Consider the following 22,551-nt stretch of genomic DNA (forward strand, 5'->3'; position numbering starts at 1 on the left):
GCTATGGAAGCTAGTGGAAACCATGTTTCATCGCCTCCTGTGCAAAGCTGCGAAGTTGGCCAATCACATGAAGTTAGCCAATAACATCACGGATGAGGCATAATTCTCTTCTGTTTAATTTAAATAACAACATTAAACCCTTGTTTAGCATGATCTAGTCCAACTGTGGCACGTTTGCCATATTTTTATCCGTTTGCGTCAGTTCAATGGGGGACTTTTATTTTGAATGCAAATCGCCGATTCCACCGTTGTTGCTCACGCTAATGTTGTTCACGACACACACGTGGCTACACCAACCACAAACCGGACGACTGGGAGACGCTTGGCTTGGTTCGAGCGCAGCGTTGAGTGAGAGAAGGGACAGCTCTGAGCAGTCAGGGTTAGACTTTAAGGGAGTGTGACGAGCAGGTCGTGAATAAATTAACCGGGTCACCATCCCCCGTATTCCTTCCCAGCAAGGTAAGAGTTTATTGAATGTGTGATTATTGAATTATTTCACAAAAAATTTAACGATTTCAGTTTGATATTAGCCTATTTGTTGGAGGTGAACGCTTTGGATAAGCGTTCTTTGAGTGCCCCCAAAGTAGTGACATGAGTACGGAACTCGATAGAGCGCAACGTCGCTTGACATGACACTTGGGGCTTGTTGCTGTGGTGACAGTTGCAAATGCACATTTAGAATTTAGATTGTATTTTACAGCCTAATTTATCCCAATAAATCCTTTGCTTTTTCGGTTGTTAATGTCCGCGAATAGAGCGTCAACTTTATCTAATTCTCCGTTGGCATGGAGGGTATGGATGTGACATATTACGTCACCACTTGTTCTCTGTGGAGAGGAAATCCTGGGCAGAGAGACGCGTTCACTGACCTATTATAAACAATTTATCATGTTGACATATCTGGTTTTCATCCACATTTTATTTTGCATTTAGACCCACTTCTTAAGTCATAGACCTATTTAGTAATATGTCTTTAGGTTTACAGTATTTACAAAAAGTCGAGAGAGCGTAAAAGAAAGTTGCTGGAGAAAATTGAGGGCGTGCCTTTCTGTGCCAAATTCGAGAACTGTCTGTATGTTATATGAAATCAAATAATAGAAAATAAACACAAAATCCTCTTGCGATAAAACGACTCTACAAATATCTATTTGAAGCTAAATCAAACTGCATACACTGCAAATTCCAGATTGGGGCGTTGTGCAGTGTGCTGAAGTTATACACGAAACTGAATGCCCTCGATTACAGTGAAATGTAATAGTGAAACTTAATTTGACCATCATGAGAGAAAGTCAACATGTTGACTGCAGTAACTAGTTAAAATAATAATAAGGTATTTGCTTAAGTTGCTTTCAATATAGAGACTGCTTTCTATGTTTACCTGATATTAGTTTACAATGTGGGGCTATGATTTTAGTTTTTAACATGATTCGGTTATAGGCTACAAAAGTTGTATTTAGACCGTTTCTAATTGTATCATAAACATATATTATTATATATTTTTGTTTTGCATTTGTCAATGTCAGATATTGAACTTGATGTTTATACTGAGGTTAAACTTCACTGAACTTTTACAAACTGGAGGGCCCGGTGCCAGTCTGTTTCAACAAAAACAGACTGGAACCCACCAGAGAAACTCTAGATCCTGCTCTTTTCTCAGATCAGTGATGAGAAACCTGTTTGACAAGGCACCCCTGACCCAATGGACCAATCCTTTTTAATACAACAAATCTGTATTGTCCCCAAAGACAGGTACAGAAACATAGACCTACAACTATAGCTTCGTTACCATAGCAACTATTACCATGTTATTTCCACTTTGCTATAATGTAAAGTGCTACCAACCAGTTTGCCAGGCCTCTTCCCTCTTGGCCTCTATCCCTCCTTTTGAAAAAGAGGTATTTTGACTTCAATGGGACAACCAGGTAAAATAAAATAGAAATGGTCGTGTATAAAATGCCCTTGTTTTGTGTTCTATCTAGATGGCAGACGTAGAGCTGGTGAAGAAGATGTTACGGGAGGTACTGACGGCCAATAAGAGCGGACCCGGGGTGTCTTTGTCCCGCCTCCAGTCTGAATACAAGGATCTGACTGGTGAACAGATCCCTCATAAGCAGATGGGTCATGGCAACCTGGACGCTCTGCTGCACAGCATGCCCAGTGTGGTCCGCATGGAGCGCAACCGCTCTGGGGAGGTGAGGAGAGGGAGTGTATATATATATATATATATATATATATATATATATATATATATATAAACAGAGAGATGTATGGATGAACAGACACACACATACAAAGACACTGAGAGTGGGGTACCACAGGGTACAAACACTCTTTAGCTCACACCATCTGGATGCTAATCGTTCAGAATCATTGACTTTTGAAAACGTCATTTTCCAGCTAGCCAGCAACTGGATAAAATGAACAGTTCAAGCGTTCTAATTATCCCCTAATTACCAGTTAAAAAGTTAATGCAGGCTGATAATGTAGCTATTAGCTAACTGTTGTGTGTGTGTGTGTGTCTGCGTGTGTGCATCTTTGTGTGTGTGGGGGGTGTTCTCTCTTCCCTCTCCAGATGGTGTATTTCGCCTCGGTCTCTGGTGAGACTGCCCACGTCGCCAAGCTGGTGGCTCGCCAGCGTACCTCGAAGAAGACTGGACGACCCCAAATGGTCAACTGTCAGATGAGAGTGAAGCCTGCCGCCCCTCTCGTCCTCAACGGTAAGGTGTGTGTGTGTGTGTGTGTGTGTGTGTGTGTGTGTGTGTGTGTGTGTGTGTGTGTGTGTGTGTGTGTGTGTGTGTGTGTGTGTGTGTGTGTGTGTGTGTGTGTGTGTGTGTGTGTGTGTGTGTGTTCTGTCTGACTGCCTAAATCCATCTGCTTTTTCCATAACCATTAGACTTGTAGACCTATAGAATGGCAAATTGGGTCTTATCTGAATAGAAGAGGCTTATGTGACTGTCACTGAATGCCTTTTATTGTGTTAGCAGAGAGGTGAAATTCAAGTGTTTTGAAACTAAGATTTCACCTCATACTGGTTCCATGGAATGCCACCTTTTGGATCAAAACGGGAACATTCAGTTAACTTATCAAATTACACAGACACTTGAGCTTGTTTTTAGAATACGCCTGAACTCAATGCCCTACACGAGTTTGCAATGGGACAATGATGTAGGACAATGTATGTACTTGATATACAATTCTAAGTTGACAGGTTGAAAGTTAATTTATAGATATTTTGGGCCGGTCCAGAGGTACTAAGAATAAAAGCCTCGTACAAGACCAGACGCTTTACCGACACAGACACACTAAGAGTTTATTTGTAAAATGCTATATCCACCAATTTTTCACATTTGTGTTTTTTTTTAAATCAGAAATGATTGCTTATGGGTACATTCATCTGTGTGTAAAATACTATTCTCAGATTTTTAATTCCTAGATTTTAGATGTGTATGAAAAAAAAATTTTGTTGCTAAATGCTATATATATCCATTGTTTAGCTGGAATGGAATGTCCGTATCCTGTATATTTCACTGTGATATGTGGTTGTCTCACCTAGCTATCTTAAGATGAATGCACTCACTGTAACTCGCTCTGGATTAGAGCATCTGCTAAATTACAAAAATGTCAAATGAAAATGTTTTACATACAGATCTCATATTACTGTATTGAATGTTTTTATTTAAAATGTATAATTTGTAAAGTTCTTTATTAAAAATGTAGTTATTTGTTATATTTGACTGTAAAACCTAGCAGTACTACTTATTTCTCTGAAAGTGAGGCGGATATATAGCATTTTGCAAAAAACATGATTATTTGTCGCTCTGAAACCATTAAGTGACAGACACGTGTTTGTTTAAAATCTGTCATTGAACAACCCCATTCCATGATTTGATAGTGAAAAAACACACCAGTCTCTTTCATAATTTCTTTATACAATAAAAGCAAATTTCCAAACATTTCAGAAAATGTGTATATATAGTGTTTTGGAATGAAACTCTTTACACACACACACACACACACACACCGAGTTGCTGTACTGAGACACACACACAGTCGTTGTATAGACACCCTCGGTTGGATCAATAGTCTTAGCTGGGATCAGCCCCCGTTCAGGAAATGTGAAGGGGGAGAGAGAGAAGGGAGGAGAAGGGAGATTGAGGAAGAGAAAGGAGGGAGGGAGAGAGAGCGGGTGGGAGAGAGCGAGGGAGGGAGAGCAAGAGACAAAGAGAGATGGGGGGAGAGAGGGAAGGAGAAAGAGAGGGAGTCTAAGCAGACAGAGAGAGGTGGAGGAGGAGAGAAGCTCATGCAGTCTCATCGCAGCAGCGAACAGCGGATTTGGAAGCAAACGGCGAGGTGCTGATTCACATGCCAACGCAGCAGCCTCTCTCTTCCTGCATTCTCTCCCTCCTCTCTCTCCTCTGTCTTTCTCTTCCTTTCTCTCTCTCTCTCTCTCTTCCTTCATATCTCCTGAACAGGAGCTGATCCCAGCTAGTAATATTGATCCTTTCTGAAACAGAAAACCAGGGGAATCTGGGACTGTGATGCCGCTACTGCTGCTGTGTCTGCCGTCTCTGTCTCGCCACCACCGGTGTCGCCTCACCTAAACTCAGACGGCATGTCCCTAGAGGGGGAGGGTCACTGGTATGCATTGAGACAGGCCAGCGCGTACTGTAATTAGCTATAGCTACAGCCTATATCTGTGAAGGCGGTGGGATACGGAGGCTGCCGATGGTTGCTGCTGTGGTGTCTCATTCTCAGCATTAGCAAGGCTTGGTGAGTACTATGTTCTACAGAGGAGTGGAAGGGAGGAAGAGAAGAGCGGAAAGGATGAACAGTGGAGCAGGGAGGGAGGAGGAGACAGTCAGGCTGAGAGGTGTGGTGTGTTAGATCTGGGCTGTTTGTTGTGTGATGTCATGTCAGCTGGGTCGGGCTGATATGGACGATTTCTTACCAGAGTGGTGCTCAGGCTGATGATGTCATACTAGGGTTGGATCGGATCAGAGCCTTTACAATGTAAATAGAAGGCTCTGGATTGGATAGGGTGTCGGAACTAGGTTAATGGGTATGATGTGATGTTAGTGCTGCAGGGGTATTCTTTGTAGAATATCTGGCATCCAATCAGAGCTTGGATTTTTTTTTTAATTAAAAAGAGTATGACGATGTCGTGATTGAGCAGATTAGGAATCTACGATCTCATCAGTTGGATGGCGATCGCACTGAAGGTTTTATGACTTGTCAACCTTGCTTTAAGTTATGAAGTCATTGCAGAGTGAACTAGAAGGTATCAAATCAAATGCATTGGTCACATGCACGTGTTTAGCAGAATGCTTGATGTATTCTATGATGTAGTCTATTCGCTGCACAGCAAGGCATAATAATGACAATGGTGGGATCTACAGTGACAGTATTAGTGACTCGGCTGTTTTTATGATTGACCCAAAGATAGGCAGACAGCCCTTCTTCAATGTCTTGTTTAGATTTATTATTTCTCCTCTTGCCAACTGACCTTTTGCAGATGACTGTGTGTGCGTGTGTGTGTGTGCGCATTGCTTATCCATGTATGTAAAGTATATACCAGATGAATTCAAATTGAGGTCCAGATTACGACAGTTTTTTTTGTTCTACCTGACAATTCATTGCACCCACCTGGTGTTCCAGGTCTAAAGCAGTCCCTGATTGGTGGGGCAGAATGGGGAAAAAAAGCAGTGGAGCTTGCTTCCAAGTCCAGATTTTATGAGGGATATATACTGTACATATGTATTTGTGTATATGTGTGTATTTCCTATCATCCTGACATCACTATCTTTCTCTCCTCCCCAGCCAAGCCCAGAACCTCCCTAAGACAGCCAGACCATAGGGGTCGTGGTGTGGGGCGAGGAGGAGGAAGTGGAGGTGGTGGGGGCGGCCGGTCAGGGGGCCAACATGACTTTAGACAGGGGAGGGACATGAGGGACACCCAATCAGAAGGGAAGACTAATCAGAGTTCCAACCAGAACAAACCAACCCATCCGAACACCACTACCACCAGGAGGTCCTCTGTGCCCTCAGAGAGGTGAGTGGTTATTGGTGGGAACCATAGACTAGACTGGTTAGACTACACTTTTAATTCTAATCATGACTGAAATTAGTTACATAAAAAATCATGGAGGGAAAAAACTTTTCTCCCCTTGGGGGCCTAGTAGTGTGAATAACTTTCCTCTGGGGTTGTTTAAAATGCTGTCTCTGTAGAATTACTCTCTAGGAACCAAAAATGAGGGCTTCTTATTTGGTCCCTTTAGGTTGTCGTGCTGTTATGTAAATAGTTTGAGTTTCTTCCTCTGTTTAGGAAATATTACTTTGAGTTGGAAGCATTGCCATCACTGTGAGGGGGGGAATTTTGTTCCATGGTCTAAGAATCAGGGAAATGAAAGGACAAAAAGAACTAAGACAAGGATTATTTATCTGTCAGTCACTCTCCTCTCAGTTTCTTTCTTTCTCTTTCTTTCCTCCTCTGTCCTCCTCTTTTTTTTCTTTCTTCCTTGGTGCATGACCTGAATGAGAATAGAATCGTGAATGAAGGGCGCTGGAACCCAATGGTTGGTTTAGTTTAGTGGGGCCAGCCATCTCTTCCCCCCTCTCTCTTCCCTCAGTCTCTTCCCCCCCTCTGTGCTTATTCAGCAGTAGCACCAGGGATGCAGCAGCCTCTCTCTCGCTCCCCCCCCCTCTCCCACCCCCTCCCTTTCCCACCTCTCTCTCCTCCTCTCTCGCTTTTCAAGCACAATGTGGCTAACAGCTAGCTAATGAAAACAACTGACCTCACCCCAACTCACACTTTTTTTTGTGTATCATTGGCGCTCTCTAACCAGACAATGGACCACAGGAGAGACCGGAGTGACATGGCTGAAAGCATAGGGACAAGGCAGGCTAATCCCTCTCCTATTCTACTACAGATTAACAGCCAAATGAATCAGCATATTTGTAGTAGTACAGTCTGGGCACTTTCATCTGACGCCTCAGATCAAATGCAGAGGGACGTGCGTGGGAGCACACAAACAAAGCAGCACGCACACACACACACACACACACACACACACACACACACACACACACACACACACACACACACACACACACACACACACAGGAGTGCACACACACATACACACTCACAAACACACATTTATCTGCAACTAGAGGGAAAATCTGGGTGGTGCAGCCACTGATCGCTTGGCCATTGTCAAGTACATACTGGTGGTATGTGAGGGTTTGTGGGGTCAATCACATTTTGGCCGCTCTCAAAAGTTTGTCTGGCTTCCTGTTAACTGTTGGGGCTAATACAATTGAACAGTTATAGCAATCCTGCATAGTTTACAATATTTATTTTCTAATAGTTTAATGTAGATTTCAGTCAAAGTCACATCTCAGTTTTATATACAGTGGGGACAGAATTTTTGAGCATATGCCCTCTCCTGATTAGGAAAAAACTCATAGGCCACAACTAGGGGAGTTTTTCCTGCTCAATGAGGCAACATAATGTGGTTATGACCAACTATTGGCCCCAATTACGTATGTCTGGGGTTGTGCAGCCAAAGAAAGGCCTGTTTATGGTGCATCAGTACTATTCTGCCCGGCGACCCAGTTGTATAAGCGTATGTATTCATAATGTTATGTCCCTATTGTCTAAGGTCATTCTGGGATGGAGAGACTCCCATCAGAGAGCATTATGGGTAGTATGGTGTAATCAGAGAGGCCATCAATAGAAATTGTATTTGTAGGTGGGCTCACCAACCCATGGACTTGAATGGGGACCGTTCTAGGAATTATTCTACTTCCATGAGGAGGCTTCTAGACTATCTCAGGTCTCTAGACATTAGAACACAGGGGTATTGTTTATGGAGTGTGTACAGAATACTGTAGAGTATAGTCTAGTCTAGCACTGACTGCGTTGACTGAGTGATTTCGCTGGCTTCTTCCACCAAAGTTTCTGTTTGGTTGAGAAATGGGGACGCAAACTGAAATGATGATTCCAAACAGGAAACAAATGGCTCAAAGTCAACACTTTATTTCTCTCTTCCTTTTGTGTAGGTCAGACAAAAGGATGACACTTCCGTCACGGTTCCAGAAGGAAGTGCACGCTCACCTATCCAGGAATACCCAAAGCAACTGTAAGTAGTACTCTGTAAAAGTGGCTCGGTGTATGTCCAAGAGCAAGGGTTTTCAAGGTACACAGCATGGCTGTTTTCATCCTTACACTCTAATCAGGGATGTATTTCCTCGTTCAGAGATGAGTCTTTACATCTGAGGCCTTTCCAGGTACTAGAACCTTATTCAAGCAGTTATTAACATATGAATGACTGGCCCCTCTGGTTCCTGGCCTTTAAATTACTGTCCTTTTAAACGCAACACATCGCAAAGCAAGAACATTACAGGCTAGAGTTTAGCTTCAGGCTACAAACTCATGATGTTCTTCTTAGTAATAAGATACAGGTCCAGGAAACAGACAGTTTTTTTTGTGTTACCTTGATACACCAAGAGTCTCTCGCAATGTAACACGTCGTTCTTAGATAAGCTACACCTACTTAGGTCCAGGAGTTTTTCCTCTGGGCCCTAGTTGCCTGGTCAGGACAGAGTCACTTGACTTATTTATTACATATCACCCCAATAACCAGGATATACCTGTAGAAGTTGGTACACGTCCATGCCTAACCAACATACGCTTGACCTAAAATGTCTTCGTCCCCTTATTTTCTCCTTCAGCTCCCTCAAACCTCAACGAGAGTGCTGGCTCTGGGAAGCCCAAGCCGCAGCACTCCCCCAAGGACTACAACCCCTCTGCCGGTGGGAACTACAGCCCCCAGCAGGTGCAGGGGCGTCTCAGAGAGGTGCTGAACAAATACAGTAATGGCTTCTGGGTGTCTAAGTTACCCCAGCTCTACAGAGAACTGTACAAACAGGACCTGCCTAGCGAAGCACTCAAGGATCTGGAGCACTGGACACACGTATGCACTGTAAGTTATATTGGAAACGTAATTTACAGGTCACATATTTTAATGAATATGAATGTAGGAAAGATAAATAAATGAAATGTGTTTGCAAAAGTGTAATACTGATATTGTACAGGGGTGCATTGAGTAAATAAATGTTCCTATAGTTAGATATATACTCATCAGTATGCGGAATTCAATCATCTGGTTTGCATGAGCAAAAATATTTGCATCTTAGACCTTTTGTAAAAGTTGATACTCTCTTAGTCAAATAGCCTGTAGGTCCCCACAGCTGCATAGCATATGGTGAAATATGTTCTATTTTATGATTGATTACTCCTGTATTATTGTTTTAGAGTGTGTTTTAGATCGGCTGGTTCTATGTATCTGAAGAAGGGTCTGGCCTTCTCTTCTGTTTCAGGTAGAGAAACCTTGCAGCAGTAACCCAAAAGAGTTACTCCTGTACCCAGCTAAACAACCAACACTTACACAGACCCCATCCCCTGTCCCTACCAGAGTCCTATCCCCCACCTCCGCCCCTTTCACTCCATCCACGGACATCAAACCCCAGTCAAAGCCCCCTACTAGCCCCCCTACCACCACCATGAGCCCTCTCCCCCTCACCCCCCCTTCCTCCTCCCCCAGTCACCCAGCCTCCCCCTCCACCCTCTCCCCCGACTTGAAACAGAAGCTCGGGGAGCTCCTAGTAAAATACAGCAACGGTCTATGGGCCCACGCCTTACCCAAACTCTACTTGGACACGTACAAGACAAAACTCCCCGAACACGTCCTGGAGAATCTCTCGCTGCTCTCCGACTTCTGCACCGTAGACTACCCCATGCCGGACAACCCCAAGAGGGCCATCCTGTACAAGAGGACCAGGGAGGAGGAGAGCTGCAACAGGAGGGAGTCAGTGGAGGAGCGCAGGGCCAGAGAGGAGGTAGGGAGGAGGCTCAGTACCCAGGCTGTACCTCCTCTCCTCATCCCAAGGGAGGAGTACCCCTCTGTGCTGGTGGTGGAAGCTACCAATACCAACGGAGTCATACTTCGGTAAGAACCTCTGTAACAGGCACAGGCTGTTATGGCAGTTGTTTGGTTATGGGTGATTGGTACTGGCTCTGATGGACAGTTGTTTGGTTATGGGTGATTGGTACTGGCTCTGATGGACAGTTGTTTGGTTATGGGTGATTGGTACTGGCTCTGATGGACAGTTGTTTGGTTATGGGTGATTGGTACTGGCTCTGATGGACAGTTGTTTGGTTATGGGTGATTGGTACTGGCTCTGATGGACAGTTGTTTGGTTATGGGTGATTGGTACTGGCTCTGATGGACAGTTGTTTGGTTATAGTTCATTATGAACAGGGCATGGTTTGTTGACCAGCCCCTTGGTGCTGTTGGAGCTGGACTGACAGCACTCAAAATAAACAAAAATGACTTTGCTGTCCCATAAAATGTGCTTGTGCTCGCTCTCTCTCTCTTCCTCCTCTTAATCGCTCCTAACCCCTCTCACCCTCTCTTTTTCTCTGTCTGTGTGTGTGTATCTGCCCGTACCTGTGTGTATTAACTCGATCCAGGTACATAGGAGAGGGTTACTCCCAGGCCCAGGAGGCTCTGGAGGACGAGATGAGAGAGTTCTACTGTTGCCAAGACAACAACAGTCGTACCCCTCTGGCCTCTCCAACCTCGGGTCAGCTGACAGCCGTCAGGGCTGAGGAGGAGGAGGAGATACTACGAGCACAAGTCACAGAGGTCATGACCGACAAGGTCAAGGTGAGGTCAAAGGTCAATTGGTTGGATATGACAATGGAATTGACTAAAGATACATGGATTTCTATTGCTTAGGTTATTTGTCATATTAAACATCACATCTATGGTGCCAGGTTAATGATTTGAGAATTGGATGAGAGTTTATGGTTTGACATTTTAGAAAATGAATTGCATCTCTCTGCTTTTTTCCACACATACTTTTTGTGTCTGTTGGCGAATCTGTAGGTTTACTACGTGGATCACGGGTTTTCGGAAGTCATCAGCAAGGCCAAAGTGTTTGAGCTGCATGATACGTTTTTCAAGCTGCCTTTCCAGGCCACCAAGTGTAAATTGGCTGGTGAGTTTTTAATTTGAATTTTCAGTGATATATTTTTTAACAATAGTGTTGAGGGTTGGATTCCGTTTTCTATCTTCGCAATGAAGTGTCTGTCTGCCTGTCTGTCTCTGTTTCCTTATCCAGGTCTGGAGACTTTCTGCCAGGAACCTGCTGTTCTGAAGAAGTTTGAGTCCATGGCTAGCGGAAAGATCCTACTGGCTGAGATCCTGGAGAGAGAGCAGACCCCATTGGTGGTCCTGTATGACACGTCGCAGGATGATGATGTCAACATCAACGCAGCCTGTATCAAAGCCCTGCAGGACAAGACCCTAGCCAGCCCCCTACAGGTGAGCTACTGTTATTGTAATTTGCTGTCAGTGGGTTGAAGAGATTCTTGAGCATCCTTCATCAATACTGTACTAATCCATGTTTTTCAGTCATGATTATTTTAATCTTGGGTAATATCTAAATATTAGCCTTGCCATTTTCAAACTTTAATGAACCATGGAACAGATTCCCAGATGCCAGATTGCACCTTCGCATGTTTAAATAAGTGTAATGGGATCATGTCTAACCCAGCCATGGTTCTCTCTCTCCCCGTGTAGGTAAACAGTGCCTATATGAACGTGGCGGTGAGAAGTGTGTGTTCAGACGGGACCATATACTGCCAGCTCCCATCTCGAGGCCTTGCCAAACTCACTGAGATACTGGAGAAGACTGAGGCTTACTTCCACTCACAGGTACCTGTATGTGTGCGTGTGCAAGCTTGTGTATGTATGTGCCTGCGTGTGTGGTAGAGCCTCTGTCACTTATCCTTATACTCTGAGGAGGCATAGTGGCAGATAGTTGTTTCCAGATTGAGATTAAGGAACATAATCTGGGGTTAAGACACAGGCCACTTAATCTGATCACATGACACTGGGACTGACCTACTGGGACTGACCTACAAGCCACATACTACTACTACCTAGCGTAATCCCCAGTTATAATTCATTAAAACGGGTCAAATTGTTCAGATTATTTCAGATGCATACAATACAGATGTATACATAGCACAAGGGCAGGCTACATAATGTTATATGTATCTGGTATTTTGTTATTACCTTGATGTATTGTTGTTATATAAAAAAATATTGACTGTGACCTGAAATATTTTGCTTCAACAGTCACCATAGGCCTCATGTTTCTTCTTCCCTGTGTCTGTCTCACGTTGATGACATAATCCTGCTCCATATTGATGACATAATCTCTTCTGTGTGGCAGGTGACATCAGAGTTCCTGGTGTCCAGACCGTTCTGTGGTAAAGGCTGTCTAGCGCGCTACAAAGGCAAATGGTCTCGCGTGGAGGTGAGATGGATACTATTACCTTAGAGTCAATACTGTACGCTGATGTGGCAGAGACGGATGGATACTATTACCTTAGAGTCAATACTGTAAAGCTGATGTGGCAGAGACAGATGGATACGTTTTGCTAGCTGCTGCCAAATAGGAATGATGTCTACACTTTGGTCCAGAATGAAAAAAAGTGACAGTTAATTTCAGTCCTTTATGCACTCTGATCATAGGAGTGTCCTATCTTTGAGAGTGAACCTTACTTATCTTATTATATAATTTGTATTATTTTATCCATCCCAGGACACCCTGAAAACCTGTGATAATTGTTGCTGAATGGATTGTCCTGGTTAAAAAAAAAATAAACTGAGCTGAACTCATAGTGTACAGAGATATACCCCAGACTCATGACCTCTCTCGCTGCTTTCCTACAGATAACCAACCTCCATGGCAGCAGAGTCCTAGACATCCTTTTCATAGACTTGGGGGTCCAGGCCTCGGTGGAGGTGTTTGAACTGAGGGAAGTCCCTCCCCCTTTCCTACGCGACCTGATTGCTATTCCACCACAGGTCAGCACATGAGAGGGCAGAGGAGAGATGATGTGTGGGACGGGGATGGTGTGTGTGTGTGTGGTTTGTTATGAGCGTGCATCCTGAGGGTTTTGCTTTGAAACAAAGGCCTATAGGTGTTCAGATAGTCTGACATTCTGGTAAATGGATATGATGTGAATGGTAATGTACAACAATGAAAATAAAAACAATATGTATATAAATGACATTTTTTTTTTGCTCAGAAAACTTGGGGGAGGGGGACAAATAAAACCACCCGCGGGCCTCCAGTTGGGGAACCCTGAAATAGAGCCTCCCATAATGCAATTGATGTCTGCCTGGTGCAGTTGGTGAAAAGCAACTGCAGCAACTTGAAGGCGACTTTATCAAAAACTGCATGAACTTTGATCACATTATTATTTTTTTTGCCATAATGCAAATATTCTGAATGGCGGTGACCAACGATGGTCATCGACTTGACTAAAGTGATCCGCTCGAACACGCCCACTCTCTAGGCAGTGAAGTGTTTTCTGGGTAATGTAGTCTGATGTGCAGTAGTCTCTCTCCAGGCAGTGAAGTGTTGTCTGGCTGACCTGGCTGTTAGTGGTGTGGGCTCTTGGACTCCAGACGCTGTTCAGTGGCTCCGAGACGCCGTGCTCAACTCTACTGACTGTAGTATGAAGGTACATGAACGCACACACCCGTGTATGCACACACATACACATATGCATACACAAACACATGCTGTAAATCTGCGCTGAGACGCATGATATGCAGTTGAAGTCAGAAGGTTGCATACACCTTAGCCAAATACATTTAAACTCAGTTTTTCACAATCCCTGACATTTAATCCTAGTCAAAATTCCCTGTCTTAGGTCAGTTAGGATCACCACTTTATTTTAAGAATGTGAAATGTCAGAATAATAGTAGAGAGATTTATTTCAGCTTTTATTTCTTTCATCACATTCCCAGTGGGTCAGAAGTTTACATACACTCAATTAGTATTTGGTAGCATTGCCATTAAATTGTTTAACTTGGGTCAAATGTTTCAGGTAGCCTTCCACAAGCTTCCCACAATAAGTTGGGTGAATTTTGGCCCATTCCTCCTGACAGAGCTGGTGTAACTGAGTCAGGTTTGTAGGCCTCCTTGCTCGCACACGCTTTTTCAGTTCTGCCCACACATTTTCTATAGGATTGAGGTCAGGGCTTTGTGATGGCCACTCTAATACCTTGACCTTTTTGTCCTTAAGCCATTTTGCCACAACTTTGGAAGTATGCTTGGGGTCATTGTCCATTTGGAAGACACATTTGCGACCAAGCTTTAACTTCCTGACTGATGGCTTGAGATGTTGCTTCAATATATCCACATAGTTTTCCTCCCTCATGATGCCATCTATTTTGTGAAGTACATCAGTCCCTCCTGCAGCAAAGCACCCCCACAACATGATGCTGCCAACCCCGTCCTTCACGGTTGGGATGGTGTTCTTCGGCTTGCAAGCGTCCTCCTTTTTCCTCCAAACATAACGATGGTCATTATGGCCAAACAGTTATATTTTTGTTTCATCAGACCAGAGGACATTTCTCCAAAAAGTACAATCTTTGTCCCCATGTGCAGTTGCAAACGATAGTCTGGCTTTTTTATGACGGTTTTGGAGCAGTGGCTTCTTCCTTGCTGAGCAGCCTTTCAGGTTATGTTGCTATAGGACTCATTTTACTGTGGATATAGATACTTTTGTATCTGTTTCCTCCAGCATCTTCACAAGGTCCTTTGTTGTTGTTCTGGGATTGATTTACACTTTTCGCACCAAAGTGCGTTAATCTCTAGGAGACAGAACGCGTCTCCTTCCTGAGCGGTATGACGGCTGCGTGGTGTTTATACTTGCATACTATTGTTTGTACAGATGAATGTGGTACCTTCAGGTGTTTGGTTCATCCTTGGGAAACAATTTCCAGACTTGTGGAGGTCTACAATTTATTTTTTGATGTCTTGGCTGATTTCTTTTGATTTTCCTATGATGTCAAGCAAAGAGGCACTGAGTTTGAAGGTAGGCCTTGAAATACAAAGCTATGACATAATTTTCTGGAATTTTCCAAGTTGTTTAAAGGCACGGTCAACTTAGTGTATGTGAACTTGTGACCCACTGGAATTGTGATACTGTGAATTATAAGTGAAATCTGTCTGTAAACAATTGTTGGAAAAATTACTTGTGTCATGCACAAAGTAGATGTCCTAACCGACTTGCCAAAACTATAGTTTGTTAACAAGAAATTTGGGGAGTGGTTGAAAAACGAGTTTTAATGACTCCAACCTAAGTGTATGTAAACTTCCGACTTCAACTGTAGTCATTTTTTTTTTTTACTCCACCAGTGACCGTTTCATCATTTCTTGTTAAAGTTACCTTTTACTGCAGTAGGCTAAATCAGGGTCACACAGAGTGATTCTTGGTATTCTTAAACAAATCTATCTGAGGCAAAAGTACACACCTCACACACATGGTTATGGGCTTAAAAAAAGAAGACACCTGTACCATGTCAGATATAGAGTTGAAATGTACTACATTTTGAGTTTGCATCCCAATATTACACTTTATATACATTACAGAAGACTGAAATATAACAAAACGGTTTGACATAGAAACACAGGATTTCCGTCTTTCTTTATTAATATTCTTGATTAATTATGAAAAATATTAATAACATTCCACCCATGAGGCCAAAGAGGGTGGTTTTGGTCATTGACTGCAGGAAAGGGTTACAGTTGAAATCCTCGGAATTCTCTTTCACTCTCTCTCTCTCTCCACCCCCTCCCTCTATCCCTCCACAGATAGCCAAGCTGGACAAGACCAAGCGCAGCGTAGTCCATGTCTACCTGTTCACCGACAAGAACTTCCACGACCCCACGAGAAGCCTCAACCGCCAAATGGCCGCCTCTGACCTCTTCAAACACCAAGGAGACGTCTTCCTAAGCAGCCACAGGTAGGGCTAGGAGTTGATTCCAAAAACAGTCTATTCCTGATTCCTAAAGTGTGGAGCCTCCTGCCATTGTGCTTGACTCTCGTGGGGTTTGGATAAAGGAAAAATACAAATTTGTGACAGTTGACAATAAAGTAGATGTTATGTTATCACAGCCCTTCCAAGACCTCCACCTGTAACTCCACTGCCACCCTCACAACCACAACCACTCCCAGCTCCAATGGGACCAAGCCCCAGCTACGACGCGCCCACTCTGGCTCGGGACCCAGGCCAACGGGGGGTACAAGCACCCCTCCTGGAACTCCCCCACCTCCCTCAACCACCGCCCCTATTAAGCTACCCCCTCTGCTGGACCTCCCTCCTGCAGGTCAGAGACATATATTTACAGGCTTCATAATGTTTTATTTTTTATCTGAAAATTAAAGTACTTGTGTTTTGTGCAAAGCTGTTTCCAACCTCCCGTCTGTTGTTCCACCTTCCCCTGTCCCGTTCGTTGATTTAAAAAGATTGATGCACCAACAAAAATCTATGCATCCTAATGCTGAAACCTCAATGTCCAAACTCTCAAAATCTATGCCTCTGCTGCAGGTCACAACATGGATATCTATGTGTCTGTGGCCTGCCACCCGGGTCACTTCGTACTGCAACCCTGGAGAGATATGTACAAGCTGGTAGTTCTGATGGGAGAGATGATCCTGTACTATAATAAAACAGAGGAGAAGCCTCTCAAAGTGGAGAAGAATCAGATATACGCTGCTAAGGTGGAGAACAAGTGAGTAGAGGGAGGAGTGGGTGGGAATGTGTCTTGGGAGTATGTCTGGGCACTGTAGATTTCAAGTGTGTATGAGGGATTTGGGTAGTGCTTCTAGTAGGATAGTCTGACTGCATTCAATCATTTGATTAGCCATCTAGTTTATTTGGGCCCCCCAGGCTAAGGATTAACTTGAATTAACTAAATTAACTTGATTAATTGACCTCTAACCTCTGACCTCTCTTGGTGCCCTCCCAGTTGGCACCGTGTGCTGGTGAAGGGGGTGTTGACCAACGGCCTGGTGTCTGTCTATGAGCTGGACTACGGTAAACACGAGCTGGTCAGCGGCACCCAGCTTCGCCCACTAATCCAGGAGTTCAGACAGCTGCCATTCCAGGGCATCACTGCACAACTCGCAGGTAACTAAGGAAGTGTTGTCCTCCCGGCAACCATATTATGTACCTTAGATTTTGCTATTCACCTCAACATAGCAAAGTAATCTACAACAAGTGGTTCTTGTTATTGGCAGACGTTAGGAAAATAGTTATGTCCCTAAAAATGGGTTCCTTTTTGTTGTTGTTGTGAACACACAAATAAAGCATCCCTACCCTCACTTAGTAGTGTGTCACATGGGCCTTAAAAGGCCCAGTGCAGTCAAAAACATGACTTTCCTATATTTTATATATATTTCCATACTATGAGATTGGAATAATATTGTGAAATTGTGAAACTCATGATAATGCTCTTTTAGTGTAAGAGCTGTTTTAAAAGACTTACGTTTCAGCCTGTTTTGGTGGGATGGAGTTTTGGTCTGCCTGGTGACATTACCAGGCGGTAAATGAGTTAATAGACCAATAAGAAAACCTATCTGCCTATAAAAGCTAGTTTTCGGTTTTTCCCTCCCCACTCCCTGACAATCCTAGCCAAATTCTTGCTTGAGAAATGCTAAGAGGCTATTTTTGTTCCTTTTTTACAATTTTAATTGAAAACAATCACAGTAAGGCACTTAATTGTTACCCAGAAATGATTTGATATTGAGAAGAGAAAAAAATGTTGCGTTGGAACTTTAAGCTCCTTAACGTCCTGATAATTCCATTAATTCAAAACCTTGGAGAAGGGAGGCCTCTGGTGGCAACAATAGACATTGGTCGTGTCCGAATACCCATACTTGCATTCTAAATAGTAGGCTGTTTGGGTATTAGAAAGTTTTATAGTATGTGAAATTTAGAACATTTTGTGTGCTTTAAATGCCAAGATGTTGGATTTTCATCTCGTAAAATTCGCTGCACACTATTGAAGAAGAGAATCGTCTTTTCACACCCACGTGTGTTTGACAATAGCTGATAATCAGAATAGGGGATGTGCTCTACAGAAATGTATGAATGGCGGGAACAAGCACGATTGCGCATTAGATGATGCCTTCTCATTATGGATGAGTTGTATGTTCATATTTGTTGCTTACTACATACTATTTAGAATGTAATGTTTAGTAAAAATGTATGTAGTAGGAATAGTACACATTCTGTAGTTTTAGTAAGTAGTAGGCAACACAGATTTTGGACACGGCCATTGACTGGAGAAATGCCTTTCCATTTTATGAAATTATAAGGTACTTTCGTGTGCCTTTTGTTATAATGCTTGTTTATTTCTAGGATATTAATAGTTTTCGGCATTCAATGCTGATGTACAGTATTCATTATTTTGGTGTAAGGCTATGTGACATTCTCACTCCACCAATAAGAGTGTAACTTTAGTGACTGATATTCTCTGTCCACCAATAGGAATGTAACTTCATTGACAAATATTCTCTCTCCAACAATAGGAGTGAAGCCGAGGCAGTGGTCGGAGGAGGCTTCCATCGTGTTCCGGAACCACGTAGAGAAGAAGCCGTTGGTGGCCCAGCTGGAGGCCGTACAGGAAGCGCATCACCCCTGGGACAGGAAGTTGACCGTCTTCCTGGTCGACACCTCGCAGGAGGAGAGGGACATCTGGGTGCATGACATCATGGCTGAGTTCACAGACGAACTCACCAAAGAAGTGTAGTTGGATAAACTGTGCACAACAGTGCATCTATAGTGCAGGTTATGGCAGGAACAACTAGGTAGGTCTATCCAAAACAAATGTAAAAAAAAAAATATATATATATATATACACATTTGTTTTGGATACCTAAGTGTAGTTGGATGCTGGACTTTGCTGCGGACGTTGCTATGAGAAACCAGAACGCTTGTTGGGGTTGCTATGGAAGACCATTGGGAGATGGTTTAGAGATATGTCACTTAGACTTGTCATTTTGTGTTTGAGAGTGTTTGAGAGTGACAGTGAAACACACTCGCAGCAGCATGGCATGATATTTTCATCAAAAGCTCAATAATATCACCCTCGTGCTGACTTACCTTAAAGCTTTGCCACACAGAGGAGTTATCATAGTAAACTGTTGAATATCTAGTCTTGATAAGGGATGGGTTTCCCAAAGCCTTCGTAGCTAATAATATGGGACAGTACTTTGTTTCTCTGGACAACCCAGACTCACATCACTTTTTGAACAGCAAAGTGCTTCATTTGACAAATTCCGTTCCTTAACTGGAAAACATTGATAAATCTGTTTCTCTCGCTTGTCCAGGTTGTAGAAAGAAATAGCAGTCAACATTAGCTACAAAGGATTTTGGAAACTCACCTATGGCTAGTAGCTTTCATTAGGCTACAGTGTCTATATAAAGAATTCCTACTCTGGCTATACAAGCTATGGAAATGTATATGTGGTGCATTAGCTGCATTATCGATCAACAATGCACAAAAAGTATTTAACTCAACTTGTAAGAGACTGTGGTTGGTTTAAAGGCCTTTACCAATAGCCTGGTTAAACTAGATTGAAAGGTGACCAACAATAGTTAGTGCCGCATTCGGTCTGTTATAACCAGGCTAACTTTACCAAGGTCTGTTCATGGAAATCTGATATAAAAGGTATATATGTGATACATTATGTGATACATTATCGATCAGCAACGCACAAAAAGTATTTAACTCAACTTGTCAGAGACTGTTGTTAATTGAGGCACAGAGTTACAGTATGAAGGCCTTTACTTTACCCAGGCCTGTTAATTTGAATCTGACGTCATGAAGGTTTACAAAACATAGTTTAAAGGGATAGTTCGGCAATTATTTTGTCCATAGACCGCTTTCAAGGTAAGGAAACAAATAAGTAAATATGTTAAAATGACTGAACTATCACTTTAAGACATTCCCTCTAGTGAATTGATGATGCAAAGAAGCCATTGTTATTTCTATTTCCCGCTCATGTGACTTAGCTCGGTTTTAAAAACATTGGTTTTAATTTATTTATTTTTAATTCATTGATTTTGTGATTTTGTGTCAGACAACAATACTTTCTGCAGATACCGTATTCTTAGACCAGGAGTTTTGAGTGACCACGTGACCTGACCGAGAACATTTTTGGGGGCCCTAGCTACAGTATTAGGATATTACTGTACTATAGGGCCCAAAGTTTTTTTTCTGGTCATGTCATCTAGGTCGGAAAAAACTCCTGGCCCTAGATACACTGCATGATATGTTGGAAATTGTGCTGAATTGCGTGCACATAATTTGATAATACAATATATGCTAACCAGTAGTTGTTTACCTGACGATACTCTCTGCTTTACCGTTGGAGTGATGGGATCGTTGGAGTTTTACTGAAAACAGAATAATTACAGCCCAGCTAGCACATTTCGTTCCTTGGAAGTTGTGGGAACGTACGTTTTTGTTTTCCCGTTGGTTCTAGGAACGAAACCATACGTTTTCTGACCGGTAAAACGGAATGTTTTTTAACGTTCTAAGAACGGAGGTGAAAATTTTGCCTGTTGGGTGAAAGTCCATTTTTAGGTTGCAGGAAGGTTCTGAGAACGTTTTACTATGGTTCACTGAACGTTTTTGTCTGTGGTTTTATTAACGTTCTGATAACGTAAATTATAGATTATTTGAAGGTAATTAAATAAGTAATAACTTACTTTAAACTTTCACTGAATGTTTCAATTAGACGTTTAATAACACTGCTAGCTTAGTTTAACTGTTTTAAACTCTAAGCACAGATAGCACACATGGGAAGAGAAAAATATATATATTGTGACACGGCGTCAGTGAGATTTTAACCAATGATCTACTGTTCTCTATCCATGGAATTAGTCTTCTGCGCCACCAGGATGGAACTAGCATGCCATGTTTTTTTTAAGCTGTTCATTTTAGTCTATTCAAACAGACCCCATTTCAAAGGAAACAAGCACTCATTAAGTTCAGGTGTGGCCAATTAGTGGCCACGGCAAACACACCTAACAAGAGAGAGAATAGAGAGAGTTTTGTTGATGCTAAGAATGAAATGTATGTGTTTTAAAATAACATTATTAGAACTTTCTCTGAATGTTACTAAAGTTTTATTACATTTTCACAGAACATTGATTCTTAATGTTCTCTGAATGTTCTGAGAACATTACTTTAAATAGAACCATAAGTAAACCTGAAGGAAATGTTATTTTGAAGTACTGAAATTCCCACATGAGAACGTTGTTAACATTCTCTGAACTATTTGAGAACATTCCCAATGTCAAACCAGTTGGAGAATGTACCTAGAACATTACCAACATTTTAATTAAATGTAGCCATGTTCTGAAATGTTTTGTTAAAGTAATGAAATACCATGAAAATAACATTTTTGTCAAGTTCCTTAAACGTGCTGAGAATGTTCCAAATCCAAGCAACTATCCTGCTCCATTCCCAGAAAGTTGTGGGAAGGTTGTATGCAAAATAATCATAGGACAACCACGCTCTCACCAAGCTCTAAGAAACATATGGTTCTCAGAACGTTATGTTCTAGCTGGGAGTACTCTCGCCTGGTCCCAGATATGTTTGTGCTGTCTTGCCAATTCTATTACTACATTTGCTAATGGAGTTGGCTAAACAGTACAAACAAATCTGGGACCAGGCTATATTTCCTTTGCTTAAGGGTTATTTTATTTTCATTTTGTTAACCTAACATTTAGCCTTGGTTAATTGCATACAGTATGTACAACGTTTTAGGAATAAAGTTTAAAAAAGGAGAGTTTCAAATTTGTCCAGTTATTTGCAGAAGTAAAGTTTACAGGCTTATGGTTAATTGAGTGTGCCTGATACAGTTGAAGTCGGAAGTTTACATACACTTAGGTCAGAGTCATTAAAACTCGTTTTTCAACCACTCCACAAATTTCTTGTTAACAAACTATAGTTTTGGCAAGTCGGTTAGGACATCTACTTTGTGCGTGACACAAGTAATTTTTCCAACAATTGTTTACAGACAGATTATTTAACTTATATTTCACAGTATCACAATTCCAGTGGGTCAGAAGTTTACATACACTAAGTTGACTGTGCCTTTAAAGCAGCTTGGAAAATTCCAGAAAATGATGTCATGGCTTTAGAAGCTTCTGATAAGCTAATTTACATAATGTTAGTCAATTAGAGGTGTACCTGTGGATGTATTTCAAGGTCTATCTTTGCTTGACATCATGGGAAAATCAAAGAAATCAGTCAAGACCTCCACAAGCCTGGTTCATCCTTGGATGCAATTTCCAAACGCCTAAAGGTACCACGTTCATCTGTACAAACAATAGTACGCAAGTATAAACACCATGGAACCACACAGCCGTCATACAGCTCAGGAAGGAGACGCATTCCTTCTAGAGATGAACGTACTTTGGTGCAAATCAATCCCAGAACAACAACAAAGGACCTTGTGAAGATGCTGCGGGAAACGGGTACAAAGGTATCTATATCCACAGTAAAACGAGTCCTATATCAACATAACCTGAAAGGCCGCTCAGCAAGGAAGAAGCCACTGCTCCAAAACCAACATAAAAAAGCCAGACTACGGTTTGC

At 42.4% G+C, this 22,551-nt stretch overlaps 1 protein-coding gene across 4 annotated transcripts; it reads left to right on the forward strand.

The window, feature by feature from the left end:
* The first annotated feature begins 248 nt into the window (after nucleotides 1–248).
* Nucleotides 249–21,737, forward strand: tdrd7b (tudor domain containing 7 b). Of its 4 annotated transcripts, none has more exons than XM_014207215.2 (19): nucleotides 249–459; nucleotides 1,980–2,192; nucleotides 2,573–2,717; nucleotides 5,818–6,049; nucleotides 8,062–8,141; nucleotides 8,734–8,984; nucleotides 9,382–10,010; nucleotides 10,535–10,730; nucleotides 10,953–11,064; nucleotides 11,188–11,390; nucleotides 11,649–11,783; nucleotides 12,307–12,390; nucleotides 12,810–12,944; nucleotides 13,493–13,606; nucleotides 15,748–15,899; nucleotides 16,052–16,263; nucleotides 16,485–16,668; nucleotides 16,906–17,066; nucleotides 18,470–21,737. In XM_014207215.2, the coding sequence occupies exons 2-19, from the start codon at nucleotides 1,980–1,982 to the stop codon at nucleotides 18,688–18,690; spliced, it is 3,459 nt and encodes a 1,152-aa protein (XP_014062690.1). In that variant the 5' UTR covers nucleotides 249–459; the 3' UTR covers nucleotides 18,691–21,737. The 4 variants fall into 4 exon arrangements, with proteins under 4 accessions (XP_014062690.1, XP_045577784.1, XP_014062692.1 ...); XM_045721828.1 differs by lacking the exon at nucleotides 249–459 and adding an exon at nucleotides 1,627–1,749; XM_014207217.2 differs by lacking the exons at nucleotides 249–459; nucleotides 1,980–2,192; nucleotides 2,573–2,717 and adding exons at nucleotides 4,228–4,350; nucleotides 4,514–4,770.
* The last annotated feature ends 814 nt before the right edge of the window (nucleotides 21,738–22,551 follow it).

The sequence above is a fragment of the Salmo salar genome, chromosome ssa07 (assembly GCF_905237065.1).
Source record: "Salmo salar chromosome ssa07, Ssal_v3.1, whole genome shotgun sequence".
Classification (NCBI taxonomy): domain Eukaryota; kingdom Metazoa; phylum Chordata; class Actinopteri; order Salmoniformes; family Salmonidae; genus Salmo; species Salmo salar.

What these genes read in the sequence shown, in the direction of transcription:
- tdrd7b (XM_014207215.2), top strand. Translation starts at nt 1,980, where the DNA reads ATGGCAGACGTAGAGCTGGTGAAGAAGATGTTACGGGAGGTACTGACG. An exon ending in GCTGGACCTCCCTCCTGCAG is followed by an intron (nt 16,264 to 16,484) that starts GTCAGAGACATA and finishes CCTCTGCTGCAG; the next exon opens with GTCACAACATGGATATCTAT. An exon ending in GCTGCTAAGGTGGAGAACAA is followed by an intron (nt 16,669 to 16,905) that starts GTGAGTAGAGGG and finishes GTGCCCTCCCAG; the next exon opens with TTGGCACCGTGTGCTGGTGA.